Genomic DNA, 24652 nt, shown 5'->3' with positions numbered 1-24652 from the left:
ATACGCTTGCACTCCGTCGTCGGCTAAAGCCTTGGAAAAGCCAGGAAAAATCTCTTCCAGATGTTTTCTTCCTGATTCTCGGAGGGGGAAAAAATTGCGCACCCCGTCCCCCCCACCCAAACTGAAAAGAAAATACACCATTCTTGCGGAGACTTTTTTTCCTTCATCCGAGAAAATTCCAAATGGAATAACATCTGCAGCCTCTCATTGCACGTCCTCCATCAAGGGCATCAAACGATGCTTTTTTTTTTTCATTCAGGCAGCCATCACGAGTGAAGAATTTCAAACCATTACTGCTGTTTTTTGCACCTTTAAGTTGTTTAAAAGTGATTGACTCTGGACCTATTGAACAAGTTGCCTTGCTGTCGACCGACTTCCTGACGAGGCTAACGCTAACTCGACATGTTTTTGCTCAATGCCACGCGCAATGGGTGGCATTTGCCGCTTATGTCTGGAACCAACTAAAAAGATCCACATAGGACATGCCGTTTTCAAAAAACAAGTCCATTAACACTTGTAGAATGAGTTGTTGTTGCTCAATTCTTCCGCCAAGCTAATCGTGAAAAATTCCACCACATGGAATCCATCAATGAAATGATCTGCTTGGACGTTGGAAGCGGCACGGGCAAAAAAAAAATCCTCACTTGGGCCTTTGCACTCCCTCAGTTTTTAACAACGAATGTGTTTTGGGGAGCTTCGGTTGACAGTTTTTGGGCAATGGGAGGAAGCTTTTCAAAGCCATTGTATCCTCTTCACACTGGAAAATGGAGCCCAAAGCGTTGGATGGTCTTGTGCTTGTTTTTTAGCTCGTGATCACAAATGCCAAATTAGTTTGAGAAAAACAAAGACTTTTGGCTGCTTGTTGTTTTCATGATCGTTTTGGGGAAATGCAGAAGAGTTCAAATTCACTCCATTGCAATCTGCGTGTCAATGTGATTGACAGGTTAGAGACACCCCCCTGGATCACGATGACCTCATCCAACGAGGCTCTTCTTAAAAAGATGGCTCGCATGCAAAAAGAGACATGGATGGCGGCCCGCAAATGCTTCATTCTGCACTGTTTATTTCGCCGATGACATCCCGTCATAATTAAGGCCGATTGTTTAAAAGTGCTGAATGGCGCTCTGTGTGTAATACTAGCCTCCTCACCCCCACCCCACCCTGATCAGGTTGAGATGTGTTGTCATCTTGGTTTCGGGTTGCACTTTCACAGGGACGGGAATGTTCTGGGCGACCTCTTGGCTGATTTGGGAATTGTAGTCAGCTCGTAAGAAAACCGTTGTTGTTGTGTGTGTGTTTTTTAAGTGTAATGAGGGTATTAGCAAGGAGTACATGACTCACCCTTTCCAAGCTTATCCCCCCTCACCCCCTCCCGCCCGGGTTTAGCCACATTTTGGCTCCAGGAACACTCCGGTGAAGCACTTTTTCTCCCTTTTTGGTTTCCGACCAGACGAAATACTCTCAGCGCTGAAGTTGGCGGGGGCCACCATGGGAAAAAAAAAACAGGCCAGGCTTGAAAGTGGCTTTGGATCTTCAGCCAGCCCAGAGAATATGTGGAGCTTTCATCATTTCAGAAAAATTGATGATTATTTGATGGTATATATTTTTTTCTAAACCACAATATTTTTGACTTCTGGTTCTATAAATGCAAAAACCAATAAAAAGGCTATCCGGGTAACATTTGAGGCGACATTTGTACTTAAAAAAAAAAAAAGAAATGTAATTTTGAGATGTATAAAACCTAATTAACAGCAGTTGAAGATCTCTTTTCTCTGATGACGTCACCCTGACACATCAACCATGAACCATTTAAAAATGGTCCAATGGGTTATTTCTCACTGTATAATAATAGAGTACACAAGTATTTAAAAAAATCAGCAAACTGAGTGGTCTTATTTAAAATGCAAACGCGTCGTGAAATGTAAACGATGAAGGCTTCCGTGTGCTTCGTACAGTCGAGACAAGGGGGAAAAAGCCCAGCAGAGTATTGAGTCAGTTTTTCCGTTCTGGTTCGGGCTGGATTGATTTATACCACGGGCGCCATCAAGCGAAGCATCTGCAGCTCTGCTGAAGCAACACAGAGAGACAGCAAGCCGGACTTTATCAGTCCAAGCTGACAAGGTTCGAGTTGATATTTGGGCCTCCCTGGCCTTAGCGTTTGAGTTTGGGGGTGAAGGCGAGAGGCTTTGTTTGCATTTGGCTTCTTGGAGAGGTTGATGGAGCTTCCGGCCGTGTCCGGCATCGGCTCGCCATCCCTTCATACTGGCGTCATGATCCGCCGATGGTCGCAAACATGGTATCCGGAGACCCCGGGAGAGAACTGCGTGCCGCGGTGTCGTTTGGTGGGAAGGCGAAGCTTTGCTTGGGCTTTCTTGTGCTTGGCTGCTCATTACCGCTTGTTGTCCTCGCAGCCAGGTCAAGCATGTGCGCCCGGACGGACGGATCGCACTCACTTCCACGAGGCTCCGTGCCCGTCGGAGGAAGGAGGAGGAAGAGGAATGTTAATCTCCTCCCCCCACCATGACATTTCACGATTGTAGCCCCCCCCCCATACCCCGCCCCTGTCAAACAAACTGTGCCGTTGAAAGAATCAGAAAGGACTCTTCCCGACTGTGTGTGTGTTCGGGGTGGAAAAAAGGCGAGGATTGGGATCTGCCACACACTTGGCTGAGAGCCGAGACCTGGATTATGGATCCCGAGCTACTGTTCAAATTAACTAATTCACTGCCAGACAATGTGCCAAAATGTGTCCACTCCAGTGCCAGGGTTTTTGTCATTGTCACTCCAATTGCAGGACCCACTGAATATTGAGGTTTAGGACTACATCAACATTCAATGCAGCGTAAGAAACCTTCGAATCTCTTCTTTCGTCAGAAAAAAGGTAATTCCTAAATTATATGGGTCTGGAGTTATCTGAGCTTGGAATGGGGGAAGCTGTACAAAAGACAAATGCTGCTTCTTTGTGGAAAGAAAAAAAGACATTGCCAGAGGTCTAACCAGTGCTTAATCGGGACCCATCGCAAGAAAAACCAAAACCCGAATAAATTCGGGAATGGCGCTCCACGTCCTATTTTCAATTTCTGAATATATACGGGAACGCAATGAATGTGTTAACTCGTTCTCAAATCTGAAGTCAAGAATAATGACTGAATAGTAAAGAATAATGGGTTGGGACTTTAGGAAGTATCATGGCACTTGACATACTTGATTTTGCTTTCGCGGGGTGAATAAAATGATGTGGTGGGTCAGATTTGGCCCCCGGGCCTTCACTTTGACACCAGTGATGGAATGGTTTAGCTAACTAGATGAATAGAAAGAGACGTAGCTCGTGAGCCAGCTAGCTAGCTCGATAAATGAGCATGGAATTTCACAAGTTTGATTTTGCTTTCGCGGGACGAATAAAATTATGTGGCGGGCCAGATTTGGCCCCTGGGCCTTAACCTTGACACCTGTGATGGTTTAGCTAACTTTGCCACCTGTGATGGAATGGTTTAGCTAAGTAGCTGAATAGAAAGAGACATATCTTGTGAGCCAGCTAGCTAGCTCGATAAATGAGCATAGAATTTCACAAGTTTGCTTTCGCGGGCCGAATAAAATGATGTGTCAGGCCAGATTTGGCCCCCGGGCCTTGACTTTGACACCATGATGGAATGGTTTAGCTAACTAGCTGAGTAGAAAGAGACGTAGCTAGTGAGCCAGCTCGATAAATGAGCATGGAGTATCACAAGTTTGATTTTGCTTTGGAGGGGCCGAATAATGTGGTGGGCCTAAGCGCTTTTCAAATGAACCGGCAAAAAAGAGCAAGCGCTAGTTTCGCGTCTGCTCGGGGGGAAAACCCTTCTGGAGGCGAGGCCTGGCTCCAGCGGGTGGTCCCCACGGCACTCGCTAAGTGGGTAAACATCGCTGGCGGCCTAACAAGGTGGCGACTGACCGCGCCGGAAGCGGTGCTACCGTGGCCCCGGTGGCCGATGAATGATGCCGTCTGTCTCGCCTATGTTTGCCTGCTGCTGCGTACGTCCACCGGACGCTTCAGCTTCTTTTTGGCGCTCACCTCACTCTGACCTCCACGACGGCTCCCAGATCCGTGGGGAAGACTTGAAACAAAAAAGGCCAGATTGTGCGCCGAAGAAACGGGCGGGTGGAAGTCAGCGGTGGTTAAAATCACACGAACAGTGTTCAAGCTCGGTTCCCTACCCCCACACATAGAGATGGTGCCCTTGCGGGACACGAAAGTCGCCGTCCACGTGCGCCGACGTGATTTTACGAGGGCTATCCACAAGACTTGGTCTTGTTTTTTTTTTTTTGAAAAAAAAAAAAAAAAAAAAAAAAAAAAACGCCACGGAAAATTTCAAAGGCCATTTTCTTCATCCGGGTTGGCGATCTGCATACCGACCAGAACCCCGGCGGGATGAACGCAATAGTCCCCCCAATCCCGCGGCCGCCTTGTATTGTGCCCAATTATCTAGCGAGGACAGGATGCGCCAGAGAGCCAGAGATGAGAACGTCTTGATTAGGAAGTCCCCGCTGAACGCTCGCCCTCGGAATGCTCAACGACGACCCCGCCCCCAATCCTGCGTGACTTCTTGTCTAAAGTGGAGCTCACGAGACGCGAGTTGTGACCTTTGCTGCTGACCTGGCCCATTTCATAACGGACTGTCTTCCCATACTTATTTGTCGTGTCCTTATCGATCGTCGTTGATTGCAATTGATGATACTGACGTAGCTCGTTCTGGACCAATACCTCGTGCGCTCTCCATAAAGACGATTCCCATTGTGATTCTGACTCAACACCCCCCATTGTGTGCAGCGGAACCAGCCAACCTCTTGAAGATTTTCGATTTTCCCAGTTTACCCGAAGGCGTCACAAAAACAACGGGCTTCTGCTCGAATCGGCGGTCGGCGCAAGGACCCGACATGGCCTACCGGGTCTCCAAAGAGGCGCAGCTCAGCGCCCCCACCAAACAGCTCTACACAGGTGAGTGTCGCTGGGGTGGTCTCCCCGGCCGTCCCGTTCGACTGCGCGCCGGTTAAGCGGCACATCGTGAGCAAACATGGCTGGGGAAGCAAGTTCCTTTTTTTCAGTCTTGCCCCTGCGGGTGGCACTTTTATTGGCTCCCGGAACTTGATTATTTATGTTAGCTTACGACCATGAACTTGGAATGCGGATGTCTTCACCATTTTAAAAATGTAACACCCCCCCCTTTCTTTTAATCCTCTGACGAACGCTCTCGCTCACAAACTTTTCGCCTTACAAACATTAAATTCGTGAGAATATAATCTTGGCATACGAACTTGTTTTCGGCGAACGAACCAAACCACACAGCGCCACAGTGGCTGGTGGACTAGTTTTTGGCGGATGAACACCAAACCACATGGTCGAACAGCACCATGGTGGCTGGCGGACTAGTTTTCTTTGAGCTCAGACGTGGTATGTTATCGAATGGAGTACTTATGCTATTATTATTACCGAAAAGACCGCACCACAGGCTAGTGCTAAGACACAAAAGAAAATTACGGTCGAGCAGAAGAAGGACATCATCGAAAAACACGAACGAGTTGTGCGTTTGTGTGACTTAGCATCCCAATACCCGTACACTAAGTTGCTACGTGTGGCTAAGGGTGAAAAAAGTATGCTCCCTATGACATGAACCCTTGTGGTATTAGCTTTGCTAGCCCGAAGTGCTAAATTGCGCATAGCCTCAGAGGACATTCCGCAGTGTGGGAAATTAGCGTGCCCTAGTGTGAGACAGACGTGTCGATTAAAAAAACAGACGTGGGTTTCTGGCGAATCATCCTTTCCCTACATTTGATGAGCGAAAGTCTGCTCTTTTCCACAACTTCGCCACAAGAGCTTAACCACATAGTCCAACAGCATTTGCCATTACTTTGTCGGTCATTTATGGACATTTTTTTATGAGCATCGGGTGGCAGAAAGCTGAGCTTCACGGTCTAAAAAGTCTTACGTGGGATGGAAAAGCCAACAGGATGGATGGGGTGACGTCACTGGCTAGACTCTCGGTGGAGCTACAGTGTTTTCGCCGTCAACACAGCTTGACGCTACGTTCACACTGGAGGACGCCATGATCAATTGGGATATGTTGTTTCCGACATGAGAAAATGAATGTGAGATACGTGTGTGTGTCTGTACAGTGATACCTCAGTTTTCGAACTTAATCGGTTCCCAGAAAGTGTGTGTAAGGCGAAAAGTATGTCTTCCAAACATTTATTTCCCATAAGAAACCATTAAAATGAGAATTATCCGTTCACAGGTCCCCATAAAACATTTTTTTTACTAAATAAGCCTTAAAACTACACAAAATATACCTTATTTTATGTATAATAAATGTACTATTGTATTGTCATTAAAGAAATAAACTGTACTGAATAATCAAGCCCCGTTTTATTGACCTTTGTGATGGTCGATATAGTTGCCTCTTGATTATATATGAGTGAAGATGCCATGCTTTCTTGGCGATAATTCCCCTCACTCACACTGTCCCCTGCTTGCTGCGTTTCGTTAATTCAAATCAACAGTAGTTTTTCAACCTCTTCTATTGCCTGAGACCGTTGTTTAGACAACACAGAAACACCCTTGGCCACACGAAGCAATGGTCGACTTAGTGTACTGGTACTTAGACGCTAAGTCACACAAACGCAGACCTCGTTGGTGTTTTTCGATGATCTCATTCTTCTGCTCGACCGTCATTTTCTTTTGTCCTCTTCGGCTTAACACTAGCCCGTGCTAGGGTATTTTTTCCAGTCCCATAATAGCAAAAGTACTCCACTCGATAACAAACCACGTCTGCACTCAAACGGGGTGTGGACAACTAGTCCGCCAGCCACAGTGGCGCTGTTTCACCGTGTGGTTTGGTGTTCATTCGCCAAAAACTAGTCCGCCAGCCGAAAACTAGTTTGTCAGCCAAGACTATATGCTCACGCATTTAATGTTCGTGCGGCGAAAAGTTCATGAGCTAAACCGTTCGTAAGCTGAGGTATCACTGTATCTGTATTATTTGGTAGTTGGCTTTTTAGTAGTAGCATATTTTTTTAATGGGCTCTCTCATACACGTTTTATTGAGGGTGACGCCATCGCCCGAGCATTCCATATCCCTCGCAAGTCAGGCTAATGACTGTTACCGTGGGATAGTTGATGAGAGCAGTGTTTTTCAACCACTCTGCCGCGGCACGCTAGTGTGCCGTGAGAGGTCGTCAGGTGTGCCGTGAGAAACTATCCAATGCCCCTTTCTCAAATTAAAATTTTACAATCATTTATTAATCTTTTCTGCCAATATTATGACATTGTCCTGTGTCCGTGCTTAAAGACTGAAGGGTAATTTAATATTCGTCCGTGTGGCAACACGTCACTGATTACCTCTTTCCTGCGAGATGGTTCGTGGTATGCCGCAAAAAAAATAATCCAATGTAAAAAAAACGTGCCCTGGTTCAAAAAAAGGTTGAAAAACACTGGATTAGAGCGTTAAAGCAATTGTGCTGTTAGCTTCTCCAGCCATTTGCTTTTTTCATGATGATCGCGTCCTTCCCTCCACTTGGGTCGTCTGCTGCCTTTGCCAAACGAGACCTTTGTCCTGAAGTCTTTGGTCCCCTCGGCCAGGTGATGCGTTCCCCGAGGACTTTTCCATCATGGCCACCGTCAAGCCCAAAAAGGGCAGCCAGTCGTTCCTGATGTCGCTGTACAACGAGCAGGGAATCCAGCAACTGGGTCTGGAAATGGGACGCTCGCCTGTCTTCCTTTACGAGGACCACACGGGGAAGCCTGGCCCGGAGGACTATCCGCTCTTTCGGGGGATCAACCTGGCCGACGGAAAGTAGGTTCACGGCGTGCCTGTGGGGTCGGGGGGGATTCTAGGCGGCAGCGCACCTCCCTTCTTCTTCTTCTCCAGGTGGCATCGGGTGGCCATCAGCGTGCACAAGCAGACCATCACCCTCATTCTGGACTGTAAAAAGAAGACCACCCAGAAGCTGCTGCGATCGGCACACCCCGTTATCGACACTAAAGGAATTATCGTGTTCGGAACCAGAATACTTGATGAGGAAGTCTTTGAGGTCAGTCTTACAAGGCCCCAGAGTGGCTTGTTGCCGTTGCTTTATTGAGGGTGACGCCATCTCCTGAGCATTCCAAATCCCTCGCAAGTCAGACTATCGACTGTTACCGTGGGAAGGGCCCATATGTTTTTTTTGCCTTTTGTTTTCTTGGCTTGAAAAGACTCCCCCCGCTGATCATCTGCCAGTGTGCAGGCGGGGCAGACCAGACTCTGCGGGGCAAAAAAAAACGCAAAACTACACAGCATATTTTCCAAACTGTTCTCCCCTTGCCCACTTCACCCCGCCGCCGTTTAGTCTGATTACATTGTCGTCCCCCCCTTCCGGCATCAGACGTGCTGGATTCCACGCAGAAACCAGTCGAAGCCTTCAAACTCAAGTCCCAAAGATTTGTGTGTGTGTGTGGGGGGGGGGGGGGGGGGGGGGGGGGGCAGACATATTCATCAAATGTCTTGCCATTCAATAGAAACTAACCAAATGAATCATAACCTTGACCAAAAACAAAGCCGTGATTAAAATGCAACCACAAGTCGAATGTAGTCGCCGTCTGAAATGTATATTGGGGAGGGGTCTCAAAAACGACTCCCCCACCAATGATATGAAAGACGCACCGCAAACGATGGAGCAAAAAAAAACTTGGTAAAATCTTTGCTGCATCAGCACCTTTGGAAACGGCAGAAAAGACCCGGCGCTTGGCGTCAGCGTACATGCGGGCCTAGCTGTGGTCGGGCAGCGGTGGGGGACTGCCACTTAGTTTCTCAAGTTGATGTCGTGGTCAACGGGGCAAAGATCCACAACGAAGGAAGTGGCGGCGCGGCGGCTTGTCTTGGTTACCGCGCAGAGTGCGCGGTATACCAAGGGGGGCGTTATCGCCAGGCCGCTAGCAAGCGCGGAAAATGTCAGAAGCTCGCCACTGAGCAATGCTTTGAATCATCACGTCATATGGCGCACACCCGTCCCAGATGGATGTTGTGCCGCCATCCCAGAGGCCTCGCGCCTTTCCAGAGCGCCCGCAACGGAAAGCCAGCCTCATATTGGCCCGCCCGCGCCGGCAAACTCGCTAAAAACGCACTCTTTGTCCCTTGACGCATCATCCGTTCGTCACACTCTTCCAGGCTTTTGGCTTAGGGGGGTGAGGAGGGCCAATATTCGCTGCGCCAATCAAGACGACTTCAACTACAATGATACCTCAGCTTACGAACGCTTTAGCTCCCGAACTTTTCGCCTCACCAACATTAAATTCACAAGCATATAGTCTTGGCTAACAAACTAGTTTTCGGCGGACGAACCAAACCACACAGCGCAACGGTGGCTGGGGGACTAGTTTTCGTCACCCCCTTTAAGTGCAGACATGGTTTGTTATTGAGTGGAGTGCTTTTGCTATTATGGGACCGAAAAAGACCCCACCACAGGATAGTGTTAAGACACAAAAGAAAATTACGGTCGAGCAGAAGGAGATCATCGAAAAACACGAGTGAAGTATGCGTTTGTGTGACTTGTCATTGAAACGCGATTCTGATGTTGGAGTCGTCCGGTGAAGACACTTCCTCCATCTCAGCATTTTTTTTCCGGAAAATCCAACACACAATCGGCGTCTGCTATCGGAGGCAAGCTGATCTCTTTTCCGGCCACCTTTTCTCACTCCCTCAGAAAAAAGGAGCAGGAAATAGCAATATGGTCCACAGAGAGATGCCGGATGATCAAGTCCAGCCCAAAAAAAAGCAGACATTTTGGCTCTGTGGCACTTTTAGAATGCATTTCCTTGTTTTTTTCCTTCCAATTATGATAACGACAGTGTCGCTTAAAAACACAAAATCTGGAGGGGCCTTAACCCCCCAAACTCGAGAATTGAATCCTCCTGCGCTTCTAGCAAGATAACTTTGCCTCAATTCATTTTTTTCCCTTTTTGAGCTAATTTGACTCCATATTGGAATGATGTGTGATGACATCATTGCATTCGGAGGTGCGATGAGAACATGTTTGGACAGAAGCGATAGAGTGCCTTGACGCTCCCAAACTTGGAGGAGGCACACACACACAGACCCAGCTCCCCGTGTAGCCTGGGGATCCGGCGGAGCCATGGCCTTTTTTTTCCTCTCGTGCTCGCCTTCCCATCCATCTCAGCCCATTTGTCAGCCCCTTTTTTTTGTCTCGCTTCAATAAGCCATTTGCCGCCCTGGTTCCACTTTGTCCTTGTTTGTTGAAATGCATAACTCGGTCGTCTGGCTCACTTCCCGTTTGCGGCCGTTTCCAGGGAGACATCCAGCAGCTAATGATTGTAGCAGACCACCGGGCCGCCTACGACTATTGCGAGCACTACAGCCCCGACTGCGAGGTGGCCATCCCCGACCAGCCGCAGAACCAGGACCCCAACACCGACGACTACGTGAGTTGTCCCCATTTCCAATGCGCCTTCTGCTTTTCCCATCGACGGCCACTGGGCAGACCTCCTCCATTTCAAAGATGTCAGTCTTGAACGTCCGGGGTTCAGAGAGACCTGATGACCCGAGAAGGACTTGCGTCCACTTGATGCTAGGAAAAAACACACCCACTTTAAACACATCTTGAAAGCGCAACTGGATTATTCGTCCCACTAAAAATTCCAAAGTGCCTCCATGTGTCAAAAGATGTCGACGCGGAGCTCCTCCACTCATTTCAGCATAGTTTCTTGCCGCAAAAAAGCCTCCAAAGAAACCGCTTAGATTAGACAAGGGTTTGGCTCGAGGACAAAATGTACCGGTAGGTGAGTGGTGCACCCCGCCCTCCTCCTTATACAAGTGGAATGCATTCCTGTCTTGATTAATGATAAGCCTATAGCATAAATCCTTCGCCTCCACAAGGAAGTGCCCTTCTGAATAGTTTACCCCCAAATTTCTTTAAAAATGGTTGGTGTCACTGGTGATTCCGTTTGCTTCAAGCTCCCTTGTTTAGTGGGCCCAGAAACAGCAACAAAGGGCGTAGAGGCACTTCTTTGACACCAATTGTGACTTCACGGGGACTTTGGCGCCATCTGGTGGCCTTTTAGCGCATCAAGCACTTTGCGGCGGCTCAGCTCTCATTGTTCCCGTTGGTTCTCCAGAACACAGAGGAGGACAGCTACTACTACGAGTACCCCTACTACGAGGACGTGGACGGAAAACCTCAGGAGTCAACTTCTGATGCCGACCAGACAGCCAAGCAAGTCAAGGTAATCCGTCGCTCAACGGGGGGCGGGGCGATGAAACATTGAAACGATGCCGTTGCAAGGATGCGCTGCCTTCCAGGTGACGGACGTTGGTGGCTCGACGTCCAAAGTGGAGGAAGTGGTGCGAGGCGCTGGTGCGGCCGCAAAAGTCGTCACCTCTTCGTCCTCCAGTTCGGGTTCGTCTGCCAGCAGCTCTTCGGCAGGCGCAGCGGACGTCGGCGCCTACGACGGTTACGACAGCTACGGGACCTACGACAACTATTACGACGAGTCGACGCTGCCGCCCGAGGTCGACCCATCCGGGGTCACCGGCACCGGTACCGGCGGGAAACTGCACCTGGTCACAGGAGGGAAGACGGACCTAGGCGCAGGAAGTGCCGTGGAAACCAGGGTCGTCGCTGGTGGCGCCAGCAGTGCTGGCGGCGGTTCCTCAATCACCATTAATAAAACCACGGTAGGTCAACCAACCGCTTCCCTCACGCCGGGACTTCTGACCTCACTCTCTTGGGGTCTCCTAGCTCGGAACTTCTTATGGCGACTATGGCGATGGGGATTATGGCGTGGACGGCAGCAGGTATGGGACTCCCGTCACATGACATTCCCGGATTTTTGCCACACCAACTCGGTCCCGCTTTCCAACTCAGTGACCGACTCTCCCCCCTGTAAAAATCACAGCCGAACAGTTCACATCGGCGGCGTCAGCAGTAGCGGCACCAGTAGCGGCACCCTCAACCTTGGTGGCGGCGGCAGTAGTGGCACCATCCACCTCGGTGGCGGGGGCAGCAGTAGTGGCACCGTCAACCTTGGCGGTGGGGGCAGCAGTAGCGGCACCATCAACCTTGGCGGCGGCGGCAGCGCCGTCGACCTTGGGGTCATCGACCTGGGCGGCGGTACCATTGACCTTGCCGGCGGAGGTAGCAGTACCATCAGGCTCGGCGGTGGAAGCGGAAGCGCCAACATGGACCTCGGCCTAACCCTGGGTGGGGGCGGAGCGGGCGGCGGCACCACCGTCACCCACGGGGGCCACGGAAGCGACTCCTCTGTCACCCTTGGCGGCGGTTCCATTTCGGTCTCGGGCGGCTCTGTGTTGGCGGGAGGCTCTTCCGCGGCGGGCGCGGAAACCGACGGGGCTTCGGTCGCCACCGGAACCGGCCTGGGCCTGGGAGTCGAGGGCGAAGGGGACTACTCCGACCTGGACACCTTCAAAGAGGAACACATTAATAACTACGACGACTTAGATCTCAATCTCTACGACGACAACTACGATGATCTGGATTACCCCGACAAAGGCTCCAAAGTGCTTCCCGCCGAGACCAACGAGTATTACGGACAGGTGAGGGAAGACCCGCTCGCGTGCATTTTGGTGTTCAAGAGGAGAAAGAAAGTAAAAGAAACGAATGGCCGCCTTTTTGCCTTGCAGGTCGATGGCATCCACGGCGAGAAAGGACAGAAGGGCGAACCCGCTGTCATCGAGCCCGTGAGTATCGCCGGCCAAAGGAGCGCCATTATCCAATTTCTTCGGGTTTTGGTTTTTCTCGCGGTTTTTTTCCCCTCCACCAGGTGGCAGCATTTCCCCTTTTACCATCTTTGCGCTTTGTTCCATCTTTCGGGTTATATAAATCGATAGCGATGGATTATATTTTGTACAGCCGCCTCCATTTCAAGCTCAGACCCATATAATTTAGGAATTAACTTTTTTTCTGATAAAAGAAAATAGTCTAAGGTTTGTTACGTTGCATTGAATGTTCATGTAGTCCTAAAACTCAATATTCTGTGGGTCCTGTAATTGGAGTGAAAATGTCGCCTTGAGAAGGAGGCGCGAATGGGACCCGACCGGCGCCTCCGTTCGTCCCTACGCATTTTTTGCATCTGCCGCTCGCCGGCACTCATCCGGACCACAATGTAAACATTTGGAGAAGAGCCATGCGGGGCTCGTCACTGGCACGTAAACATGGAGTGCGCTGCCATTAAACACTGTGAAGGCGCATGGGCGGCAAATTCCCTCCAAACAAACGTCAAGCAGTGTGTACACTGCGGCGCGACCGAGCCTCTTTGTATTTATGTCTTTGGCTTCTTTTTTTTGGGGGGCTGCGCCAATGACAAACACATGTACAGTGATACCTCGGCTTACAAACGCTTTAGCTCACGAACTTTACGCCTTACAAACATTACATTCGCGAGAGTATAATCCTGGCATCCGAACTATTTTTCGGCAGACGAACCTAATCACACAGCGCCACGGTGGCTGACGGACTAGTTTTCGGCGGATGAACACTAAAACTACACAGTCGAACAGCACCACGGTGGCTGGTGGGCTAGGTTTCTTTGAGTGGAGACGTGGTTTGTTATCCAGTGGAGTACTTTTGCTATTATTGGACCGAAAAAGACCCCACCACAGGCTACTGTTAAGACGGAGAGGACACAAAAGAAAATTGCGATCGAGCAAAAGAAAGAGATCATCGAAAAACACAGAAGTATGCGTTTGTGTGACTTAGCGTCCCAGTACCAGTACACTAAGTCGACCATTGCTACGTGGTGACAACACGGTGTTTCCGTGTTGTCTAAGCAGCGGTCTCAGGCAATAGAAGAGGTTGAAACACTTTTTGGGATGAACGAAAAGCAGCTAGCAGGGGACAGTGTGAGTGAGGGTATTAAAGCACGGTAACTTCACTCGGGTATCATCAAGAGGCAACTACATTGACCATCACAAAGGTCAATAAAACGACTTGTTTATACAGTACAGTTTATTTCTTTAATTACAATTCAATAGCACGTATTATACATAAAATAAGGTCTATTTCGTGTAGTTTTAGGCTTATTTAGTAGAAAATGATGTTTTATGGGGGCGGCCCGGTAGTTTAGTGGTTAGCACGCCGGCTTCACAGTGCAGGGGTCGCCGATTCGCGTCCCGCTGCGGCCTCCCTGTGTGGAGTTTGCATGTTCTCTCCGGGCCCGCGTGGGCTTTCTTCAGGTCGTCTGCTTTCCTCCCACATTCCAAAAACATGCATGGCAGATTGAACATTCCAAATTGTCCCTCGGTGTGAGAGTGATTGTTGTTTGTCTTTGTGTGCCCTGCGATTGGCTGGCAAACAATTCAGGGTGTTCCACTGCCTCGTCCCCGAAGACAGCTGGTATAGGCTCCAGCAACCCCCGCGACCCTAATGAGGAATAAGCGGTACGGAAAATGGATGGATGGATGTTTTATGGGGACCTGGGAACAGATTATTCTCATTTTTAATGGTTTCTTATGTGAAATAAATGTTTGGTAGACAAACTTTTCACCTTAAACACACTTTCATGGAACCAATTAAGTTCGTAAACCGAGGTATCACTGTACTGGATTTTCCCACTTGCGCAAGCCAATGTTTCCTTTCCTCAGCGACAACTCTGACTAATCGCTTTGTGAGCTAAACATCGACAGAGGGTTACAACACTTCCAAGAACAGCACTCCAAAACGTTTGATTCAGCACTCCAAAAACGTTTGATTCCAACTCACCCCTCCACAGTGACGACGGCCCAAAAGGGCGGGCATGCCAGCGCTTATCACCTCGCTCTGTATTAGGATGGCGGAAAAAAAAAATCATTGGCACCGCCCTAGCCACTCTTAAGGACTTGCACACTCCAAGAATCCAAACAAGTGTGTGGAAAATCCTACTGGACCCTCTGCACCCTGCCCGCCACCTTTTCCAGCTACTCCCCTCAGGCAGGCACTACCAATCCATACTCACCAAATCCAGCTTCTTCCCCCGTCGCCATTATCTCAACAGTAACCCAAATAGAACTGTATTTTCTACAGTTCTCTTTGGTTCTAGGAGGTCTACGGCCTCCATTTTTCTTATGATGATACTAGTGCAGCGTGTTCGACCGCAGACAAATTACTTGTGTGTTCTACATACTTGGCAATAAAGATTATTGTGATTTGTCCCCGGTAGAACACGCTGCGCTAGTATCATCATAATAAAAATGGAGGCACTATACAGTTCTATTTGGGTTTCTGTTTAGATGTCTGCTGGATTTGTGCGCATGGATTGGTAGCACCTGCCTGCCTGAGGGGAGTCGCTGGAAAAGGTGGTGGGCAAGGTGCGGAGGGTCCAGTAGGTTTTTCCGCAAATGTGCATTTGGTGTTCGAATCCACCCAAAATGCATCCTTGGAATCAAGCTGACATACATGCTTGCCTTTTCATGCAGCGACATGGCACACCACGCTTTGCGCTGCACCGCAGGGCTTCCCCCTCCGATTTCCGATTAATCATTGGCTCAGGTGATGGAATGACAGGCAGGAATGCGCGTCATGGCCCGACCGACCTTGTCTTTGGAACAGATTTTTCAAACGGCGCGCCTTCTCACAGTCATATGCTTTTGTGCCTTGCAGGGAATGCTGATGGAGGGTCCGCCCGGGCCTGAGGGGCCAGCGGTAAGTCAAGCCACCTGAACGTTGTCCTGCGCCTGGTTGCTGCGGGTTTCCCATCCCTTCCCGCTCCGGCCTGTTTATGTTAGCGCTGCGCACAGAAAGACATACCTCGAGTTCCCCCTTTAAAAAAGGGAGCGGTCGCGTTCCCACATGAGATATGGACTTGCCCAGCTGTCCATATCCCAGTCAAGCCACAAACACAGACAGCAGAATGGAAGCCCCGTCTTCCTTTTCCGACACCCACCCGTGACCGCTTTTCAAATGAAGAATGAAAAACAATTCCGATGTATTGAATATCATGTTTTTGTGCTTGTCTTAATCAGGGTCTTCCCGGCCCTTCGGGTTCCCCTGGCTCACCAGGCATTGCTGGAGATACCGGCGACAGGGTGAGTACACGGCAAACACCATTGCCCCTTCATTAAGATGTGAACGCTAGCCATCTATCCGCACTGCAATAACAGCAATGAAATAACAAGAAAGCTGGCAATGGCAGGAAATATTTCTATCTAGCGAGCTAGTGAGCCAACGAGCCATCCACACTGCACTGAACTCGTGTCACAAGAGCTGAAGCAATTTGTCTTATGGACCAATAGGAGGCTGATGATTGGATCTATACTGGCAGAAAAAGAACATCTGTATTTCTGTACTGCCTAAAATGAACAAGATGGAATGAATTACTTGCTTGATACAAAATTTATTGGCCAATTGAAGACAAACTTTGGACTTGGGCAAGATTCCTCCAAACCTGAGCATCATTTGCTTTGATGTTGAGATATAATCCCCCTGTCCACTCTCACTTTTGGTGACTTGATACTGATTGTTTTCTCACCTATCAGGGTCTTCCGGGTCGCCCTGGTCTTCCTGGTGCCGATGGTCTCCCCGGACCCCCAGGCACTGTCCTCATGCTGCCCGTAAGTAAGAAACCACAAGACGTAGTCATGATAAATGAATCCGTACCACATTCGCCCCTTTTTCAGGGGCGTCTGTACGCTTTCCCTTTCCAGTTGGACGTTCCATACTTTTTCTGTGTGTTTTGAACGCTTTTTTGGGGGATTCAAGCTGTGCTTTGGCACCCTCTTGTGGCTCTTGTTGCAACAACATCAACCCTGGGCTCCAATTCCAAATGTGAATAGAGGACAGCCAGCGTGTATAATAATAATAATAATAATAATAATAATAATAATAATAATACGTGATCAGTTTTTCTGTGGGGGAGCAGCGGCAGCCACACGCGGCAGCCACACGCGCCAGCGTTCTCTCAACCCAGAAGTAACTCAAATAGATAGAAAGATAGCTAGCCAATAGATAGCCAATATCTATCCAGCTAGATAGCCATATAGTAAATAGATAGCTAGCTAGATAGCCGGCCAGCCAGATAGGTAGCAAATAGCTAGCTAACGAGATAGCCACCTAGATAGCTAGATAAATAAATCAAGAAATATTCACACAAAATGCTGATTTCATACCATCGCCCTCCTATGAAGCGACCATGTCACCAGACATCTCTCGTATCAATATTTTTTCCTCATGTCGAGTAAACACCAAATAAACACGATTCTGGAACTGTACATTTTTGAGGATTGATTCGGGTCAAAATGACCCCAAAAGAATCATCTTGTGGACACTGCAAATGAATCATTATTGTGCTCATTTGAGTGAATTTTTATCCCCATGAAATGAGTAAAGTGAAGCAAGAAATCAGTCGCCCATTGAGATGCGTAAAATACCGAAGTGATTCCAAATGTGAGCCTCTGATGAGTTTCCCAGATTCAAACAAGTTTTGGTTTGTTGCAAGTGGCGTCTGGACAGGAAGTCTGTCATTCTGATGGAAGAATAAGTGAAAAAAAAGAAACAACAAGTGAGCACATTGCCTTCATTTGTATTTGTGATTTTGGAGCGCAGCACTGGGTCAGATGAATCTTCCCCTGTGGTGCAATATCTCCCGGTGGCCACCAGGTGGCAAGTGAATCATTTGTAGAAACTGCCTCTGGGTGCAAAATTCGGTTGCCTAGTGGGGGCAGGGGAGGTACTCAAGACCGGTCGCCGGCCCATATTGAGCCACATAAAGTCCAAAGCGTTCCGATTTGTCCAAAGCCGGCGAAGGCATGCCGCTTGTGGAGCAGCAGATTCTCGCTGCCTCAACGCATCTCTTCTCTTGCCGTCATAGTTCCGATTCAGCGCCGGAGGAGGGGACTCCGGGCAGAAGGGGCCTGCCATGTCGGCTCAGGAAGCCCAGATGCAGGCCATCATGCAGCAGGCTCGGGTGAGCGACCGCACGCACGCACGTACGCACGCTTTCACGCCTTCACATCTTCAATGATGCTTTGGGTTCTCCCGCGTGCAGCTTGCCATGCGCGGTTCCACCGGCCCGATGGGTTTGACCGGAAGAACCGGCCCGCTGGTGTGTAGAAAAAAAGAAGTCGCCCGAGGTGGACGTGACGGATGAGCTGACACCATGATGTGGCCCACGTGGCTTGTCGTTTCAGGGTCCTCCTGGCATCGCGGGCCTGAAGGGAGAGTCCGGGGAGGCCGGTCCTCAGGTAAAACGCTTGGGGAGGGAGGCCCTTCCACATATTCGCCTTCCCTGTGCGCAATGATTTCTTTTCGCCACATTTCTTCTTGTACACCTTTGTATTTCAGTGACATTTTTCACTTCCTTCCTCATTATTATTTCATCATTTTTGGACAGATTTTTAAAGCATTATCTTATTTTCATCATTTTCTTATTTATATGGGTCTGTACATTTTTGATGACCCACTTGTATCTTCATTGAAATTGATTTATTCTTATTCTATTTCATATTGAGAATTTGTGAGATGTCATACGTCATAAAAATAATGTCCCATTTTTAAAGTAATCATTCAGGAAAGTTAAATTGTGTTCTTTTAATGGATGTATTTTTGTGATGCTGTATTTTTCATGGTACAGTGATATGTCAGCTTATGAACTTTTCACCTCACGAACATTAAATTGGTGAGCATACAGTCTCGGCGGACGAACCAAACCACACGGTCGAACAGCGCCAAGGTGACTGGCGGACAAGTTTTCATCACCCCATTTCTTTAAGTGCGGATGTGGTTTGTTATCGAGTGGAGTACTTTTGCTAATATTTGACCGAAAAAGACCCCACCACAGGCGAGTGTTAAGCCGAAGAAGACACAAAAGAAAATTACGGTCAAGCAGAAGAGGGAGATCATCGAAAAACACCAACGAGGTGTGCGTTTGTGTGACTTGGCTGTCCCAGTACCATTAAACTAAGTCGACCATTGCTGCCATCCATTGACAACTACCATCACAAAGGTAAATAAAACGATTTTATTATATAGTACAGTTTATTTCTTTAATGACGATACAATAGCACATTGATTATACATAAAATAATGTATATTGTGTGTAGTTTTAAGGCTTATTTAGTAGAAAATCTGAAAACCCTAATTCATCCCACAATGGGGAAATTTGCAGTCCACAGCAGCAATTTGAAAGGGGATGGGGTGGGGGAGGGTGAAAGGATAGAAAAACAATATATTCGAAAAAAAAAGATGTTTTATGGGGACCGGGGAACAGATTATTCTCATTTTAATGCTTTCAGAATCAGAAAACCTTCATTTGTCCCACAATGGGGAAATTTGCAGTCCACAGCAGCAATTTGAAAGGGGCTGGGGTGGGGGGTGAAAGGATAGAAAACAAGTATTCTAAGCATAACACAATAAAAATGTCAACTGTATACTTTGCAAATATGAATGTGCAAAACTGCTTCATAAAAAAACCACATAGTGCAAGTATCAAGAAAGGCATATTGATAGATTGCATCAACCCATATTCACAAGTCGGTTTTTTTTTGTTTTTTTTTGTTGAGAATTTCAAAGCCTGACAGCAGTCAGGCAGGCAGCTAGGAACGAGCGGCGGTACCTCTCCTTGCAGCGTGGGTGTAATAGTCTCTGGCTGAAGGAGCTACCCAGTGCCGTCAGGGTGGGCAGGAGGAGGTGGGAGGGGCTGTCCATCATAGCTTTTAGTTTAGCTAGCGTCCGTCTGTTGCCCACCTCCTCCAGAGAGTCCAGCGAGCAGCCCAGGACAGAACTGGCCTTCTTGACAAGGCGCTCCAGTCTTTTCCTGTCCCGGGTGGTGATGCTGCCTGACCAGCAGACAATTCCATAGTGGATGGCTGAAGCCACCACAGAGTCATCGAAAGTCTTTAGGAGTGACTCCTGAACTCCCAACAAAAGACCTGGGAAATAAATGTTTGGAAGACGAACTTTTCGCCTTTCACACACTTTCTGGGACCTAATTAAGTTCATAAGCTGAGGTATCACTGTATTACAAAATGTCATCTTCTTTTCTTCTTTCTACTTTTCGTGTTGCATCTTCTTCGCCACGCGTTCCCACGTTTCCTTCTCGATTGTCTTTGTCTTGGATTGTGTTGACGTTGAAGGTAGTTGATTGCGTTGCTGCCGATTGTGGCTGAAATGAGAATGTCTTCGCAGGGTCCGCGAGGACCGATGGGATCGACCGGACCTTCCGGAAAGCCCGGCAGAAGGGTACGCGCGTCGCCAAGTCCGGCCCGAAACATGCCGCACACGCTCCAAAAAAATCATCCTCTTGACAAAAACTTTACCTTGACAGGGTCGCGCCGGATCTGACGGGGCAAGGGGAATGCCGGGTCAATCTGGACCGAAGGTGGGCGGGCCCCGTCGGGACTTGACTTGTCACGTGACATTCCCACAACCTGGTTTCTTTGCCGTGTTTTCGTTTCCCGCCAGGGAGATCGCGGCTTTGACGGTTTGGCCGGACTTCCCGGAGAAAAAGGACACAGAGTGAGTATCTGATGGCTTTTGACCCCGTTCCCGTTTTCCTGACACCAACATGCTCGGTTCCAGGGTGAAGCGGGACCCCATGGGCCGCCTGGTGCACCCGGCGAGGATGGAGAGAGGGTAAAGCCTGCGCGCACAATAAAAAACTGAAAAATAAAACCTCTACTCGGCACGTTAACTCGATGGCTTTCTCGCCTCCAGGGAGAAGACGGAGAGATCGGACCAAGGGGACTTCCCGGGGACCCCGTGAGTCTTCCCATTTCTCCCAAACACGTCTCTTGCCCAGAAAAGCCCTCCGCTGCCTCCTGCTGGCGACAAAACAGAACACAACAGAACCATGACAACCCTCATTTTATTTGAAGTCTTAATGATCTCTTCTCCTCTGACGCCAGGGACCCCGCGGCTTGCTGGGACCCAAAGGACCCCAGGGCCCTTCCGGACCTCCCGTGAGTCCACCCCCCCCATTCTCCCGTCAGCCCTGCTTGCCCTTAGCAGTTCGAGCTACTTGCGACGTGGAACATTTGCAGAGTGTGAAGGTTTATGGCGTAATATCCTATCTTGCAGGGTGTCACCGGAGCGGATGGCCACCCCGGACCCAAAGGCAACATTGTAAGTGGCGAGGGGGGTCTCCATTTCACCTGCCAGCGAGGACACTTTGATTTGAACTTGTTCAACTTTTGGTAAGAGTCAGCAAAGTCTTCCTTGGAAATAACGGCTTGCTTTTTGTTTTGTTTTTCTCCACCCCCACCCAAAGGGACCTCAAGGAGAACCCGGACCTCCGGGTCAGCAAGGCAACCCCGGTGCGCAGGTGAGAATTCACTCACAAAATCTGGTTGACGTTCTTTCAGGGGGGAAAGGCATCATTTTTGTTTCGCTGTGTTTTGTTCGTTTTCTCCCACTCGCTCCCGGCAGGGACTCGCTGGCCCCCAAGGTGCCATCGGACCTCCCGGAGAGAAGGTGACGTCTCCGTTTTTGTCGCCGCCTAACTCTGCTAGCTCAACAATCCGACTTTGCCATTTCACTTTTGCCATCCTCGCAGGGTCCCACCGGTAAGCCCGGCTTGCCCGGAATGCCAGGCGCCGACGGACCGCCCGTGAGTCCCCTTTTCACCCACCACCTTCCCCCAAAGCACATTTGCCACGCTCACACCAAGTCGCCCTGAAAACGGCTGATTTTTCTTAGGGTCACCCTGGAAAAGAAGGACCTCACGGAGAAAAGGGTCACATGGTAACTCGCCGCGCCAACGCCATTCTGCGTGAGTGTGCGTGTTCACTCTATTAACCTTCGCTTTGGTGTCCAGGGACCCGCCGGCCCTCAAGGACCCATCGGTTATCCTGGCCCGCGAGGCGTCAAGGTGAGTTACTGACTTGCAGCAGGCTGAGCGGGGAAGATTCTTTATTATGATTATTTTTTAGCTCACAGCTTAAATGAAGAAAGTCAAAATCTCACCTTTGTACAAATGTTGTTTGTCAGGGCGCGGACGGCGTCCGTGGCCTGAAGGGGACCAAAGGAGAGAAGGTAAGGGCACCCCCCCGGCCTGCCGTCGCCTCGATTCCCATTGACGCCAGCCTCACTTTCGTTGCCAGGGCGAAGACGGCTTCCCGGGCTTCAAGGGAGATATGGGCATCAAGGGCGACAGGGTGAGGCCATTTTCACACCCCCCCCCCCCCCCCCCACTTCTGACCTTTGACCTTCCGTTTCGTGGAGTCGGTCGGAGCTTTTTATGCTGTAATTGGCAGCCCGAAGCTCAAGTCAGCGCCTTGATCGCAGCTTTCTTGGCGAAGTCCGTCCAAGTCGTTGAGACTTTGCAATTCGTGGCCTTCAACCACAAATTGCAGCCTTGAATCTCGAGTCAGAAACTCTCGCCTAACGACGCCGTTGATGCAGTCACAACTTCGCATCGTGGCCTTTATTAACCGCCAATTATTGGATTGGATTGGTTTGGATGGACCTTTACTCGTCTTGCAGGGGAGAAATTGACATTTCACAGCAGCAAAGTGATGAAAGGAAAGAAAGAAGTAGAAAAACAAAATAGAGAAAAAGAGCTCCTGGAAAGGCAGCCACTCTCACGGTGCCATCTTGAAGTAAAAAACAAAAAAATTTACAAATAATATGGCATAACGTATCATCATGACCTTGCCCCTCCTGCTAACCTCGACCTTTAGCCTTTTTGGTAGTCACTTGCGTTTTTTTTCCCACCTTTAGTCAGCCTTTTGCCATGAGTCATCCACTCGACCCGACCCCAAAAGAGACGCTCGAAATCCTGCGGTCCATTGCGTTTTTCGTTCTGAAATTTGGACAGTGTTCCCACATCATCGATGCTAACACGCGCCCTGGCGCTTTCCCCTCAGGGCGAGCTCGGATCAGCGGGACCAAGAGGAGAAGACGGTCCCGAGGGGCCGAAGGGTCGCTCGGGTCTCCCCGGGGACGCCGGCCCCCTTGGCCCATCCGGCGAGAAGGCAAGAGACCGCTCGCTGTCGCACGATGCAAACGCCGCCGCCGCTGCCGCTGACATCATCACTTACGTCTCGTCTCACAGGGTAAACTCGGAGTGCCCGGCTTGCCCGGATACCCGGGAAGACAAGGACCAAAGGTAACATTTGGGGACACTCATCCGTTCCCTTTTTGCCCCGAATGAGCCCAAAAGTTCACTTTGAAAGCCAGTCTGCTAACGTTGTGTTGCGTGAATCAATTTTGCTCTCGTAAAAACAATTGAGGTGGGAATATACACAATTGTTGTTTTTCCATAGGGCTCACAAGGTTTCCAAGGCTTCCCCGGCGCAAACGGAGAGAAAGGAACTCGGGTGGGTAACTATCTGTGACTCTGGTGGCATAACATCAAAAGAGAGTGCCGCGTAGGCAAGCGGTTTTAATATAACAAGCTCACAAGGCAACAAAGTGTTGCGCGACACAGCGCTGCATCATGCGAACGATACAAAATAGTCTCCGCATGGCATACCGAAACATCAGCCCACGTCCAAGACAACAGCTACTTGAAGACAGCTGGAATCGCGGATCCAAGCATAAAACATGCAAACTAAATGAATAAAAAATCCCAAATACAATGATACCTCATCTTACAAACTTAATTTGTTCCCAGAAAGTATGTAAGGCAAAAAGTTCGTCTTCCGAACATTTATTTCCCATAAGAAACCATTAAAATGACAATAATCCGTTCCCAGGTCCCCATAAAACATAATTTTCGACGGAATAAGCCTTAAAGGACAACGACACCATTTTTTGTTTCCTAAATGACATCAAAAAAACGTTTTTTAGCATCTAAAATACCCAAAACACGCAGGCTGATATTTTTAGTCAAATGCAAAACACCAATAAAAATGACTAAACGTGTCCAAAAACTGGCACAAATCAGCTTGAAACTGGGGATTTTCAGAACGTCCCGCCCCCAGTTCGTGACATCACACCAGGTCATCTTGCCTTGCTCAAGAAACAAAACAATGGGCTCACGGAGTTCACATTCTGAGAAGATGCTTTCTTGTTACTCATCCAGTTATGAATATGATTGAAATAGTTGTGAAGAGGAAAGCATAAATGTTTGCAATCGATTAAAGGAGTCCTCCCATATCAATTCGAGCCATCAATGACACCAATGTAGTCTCATCTCATCTCTCATCTCATTTTCCGTACCGCTTATTCCTCATTAGGGTCGCGGTGGTTGCTGGAGCCTATCTCAGCTGTCTTCGGGCACGAGGCGGGGGACACCCTGAATTGGTTGCCAGCCAATCGCAGGGCACACAAAGCCATACAACAGTCACTCTCACACTCACACCTAGGGACAATTTGGAGAGGTCAATCTGCCTGCCATGCATGTTTTTGTAGTGTCCCAGAAAATGCACAAGATGACGCCCAAGCTCCGTTGGAAATGGGCTGATTTGTCTGCTCGGAATTTGTGTCAAATAGTATCAAATTTGTGTCAAAAAGTAGTCTTGGTACAAGACACAACGATTTACCATCGCGTTATTTATGTGTTTTCCTTCTAATTTCGCCATTAACACGAAGTTTTCAGACCAAACAAAGTACCCAAAATGCATTGTGTGTCGCTTTCTCAAACAAGACTTCCGAATATTCAGCGCGAGTCTTAAAACATAAAATATAGCTATATCCGGTGGAATCTTTGTAAAATATGCTCAGTCGAAGTCATTTGAAGTCATTTTAGAAATTATGG

The 24652-nt window shown here is 48.8% G+C and overlaps 1 protein-coding gene across 3 annotated transcripts in view; it reads left to right on the top strand.

Moving 5' to 3' along the window:
- col5a1 (collagen type V alpha 1 chain) overlaps nt 1-24652 on the top strand; it is a 40389-nt gene that overhangs the window by 1744 nt on the left and 13993 nt on the right. For all 3 annotated transcript variants that reach the window (XM_089021160.1, XM_089021157.1, XM_089021159.1), the window contains exons 2-33: nt 4808-4975; nt 7613-7826; nt 7902-8064; nt 10316-10447; nt 11141-11248; nt 11325-11699; nt 11764-11819; nt 11921-12578; nt 12666-12722; nt 15619-15660; nt 15981-16043; nt 16494-16568; nt 17825-17920; nt 18002-18058; nt 18144-18197; nt 20140-20193; nt 20279-20332; nt 20416-20469; nt 20533-20586; nt 20668-20712; nt 20859-20912; nt 21031-21075; nt 21221-21274; nt 21379-21423; nt 21506-21559; nt 21649-21693; nt 21767-21820; nt 21940-21984; nt 22053-22106; nt 22818-22925; nt 23006-23059; nt 23217-23270. In XM_089021160.1, the coding sequence (XP_088877286.1) occupies nt 4808-4975; nt 7613-7826; nt 7902-8064; nt 10316-10447; nt 11141-11248; nt 11325-11699; nt 11764-11819; nt 11921-12578; nt 12666-12722; nt 15619-15660; nt 15981-16043; nt 16494-16568; nt 17825-17920; nt 18002-18058; nt 18144-18197; nt 20140-20193; nt 20279-20332; nt 20416-20469; nt 20533-20586; nt 20668-20712; nt 20859-20912; nt 21031-21075; nt 21221-21274; nt 21379-21423; nt 21506-21559; nt 21649-21693; nt 21767-21820; nt 21940-21984; nt 22053-22106; nt 22818-22925; nt 23006-23059; nt 23217-23270 (3245 nt within the window). The remainder of the gene's footprint in view (nt 1-4807; nt 4976-7612; nt 7827-7901; nt 8065-10315; nt 10448-11140; nt 11249-11324; nt 11700-11763; nt 11820-11920; nt 12579-12665; nt 12723-15618; nt 15661-15980; nt 16044-16493; nt 16569-17824; nt 17921-18001; nt 18059-18143; nt 18198-20139; nt 20194-20278; nt 20333-20415; nt 20470-20532; nt 20587-20667; nt 20713-20858; nt 20913-21030; nt 21076-21220; nt 21275-21378; nt 21424-21505; nt 21560-21648; nt 21694-21766; nt 21821-21939; nt 21985-22052; nt 22107-22817; nt 22926-23005; nt 23060-23216; nt 23271-24652) is intronic.

Source organism: Hippocampus bargibanti, linkage group LG18, assembly GCF_051943395.1.
Source record: "Hippocampus bargibanti isolate YZ-2025 linkage group LG18, ASM5194339v1, whole genome shotgun sequence".
Classification (NCBI taxonomy): Eukaryota; Metazoa; Chordata; class Actinopteri; order Syngnathiformes; family Syngnathidae; genus Hippocampus; species Hippocampus bargibanti.
Note: the sequence above shows the minus strand (reverse complement) of the source record. Positions and strands in the feature narration are given on the sequence as shown.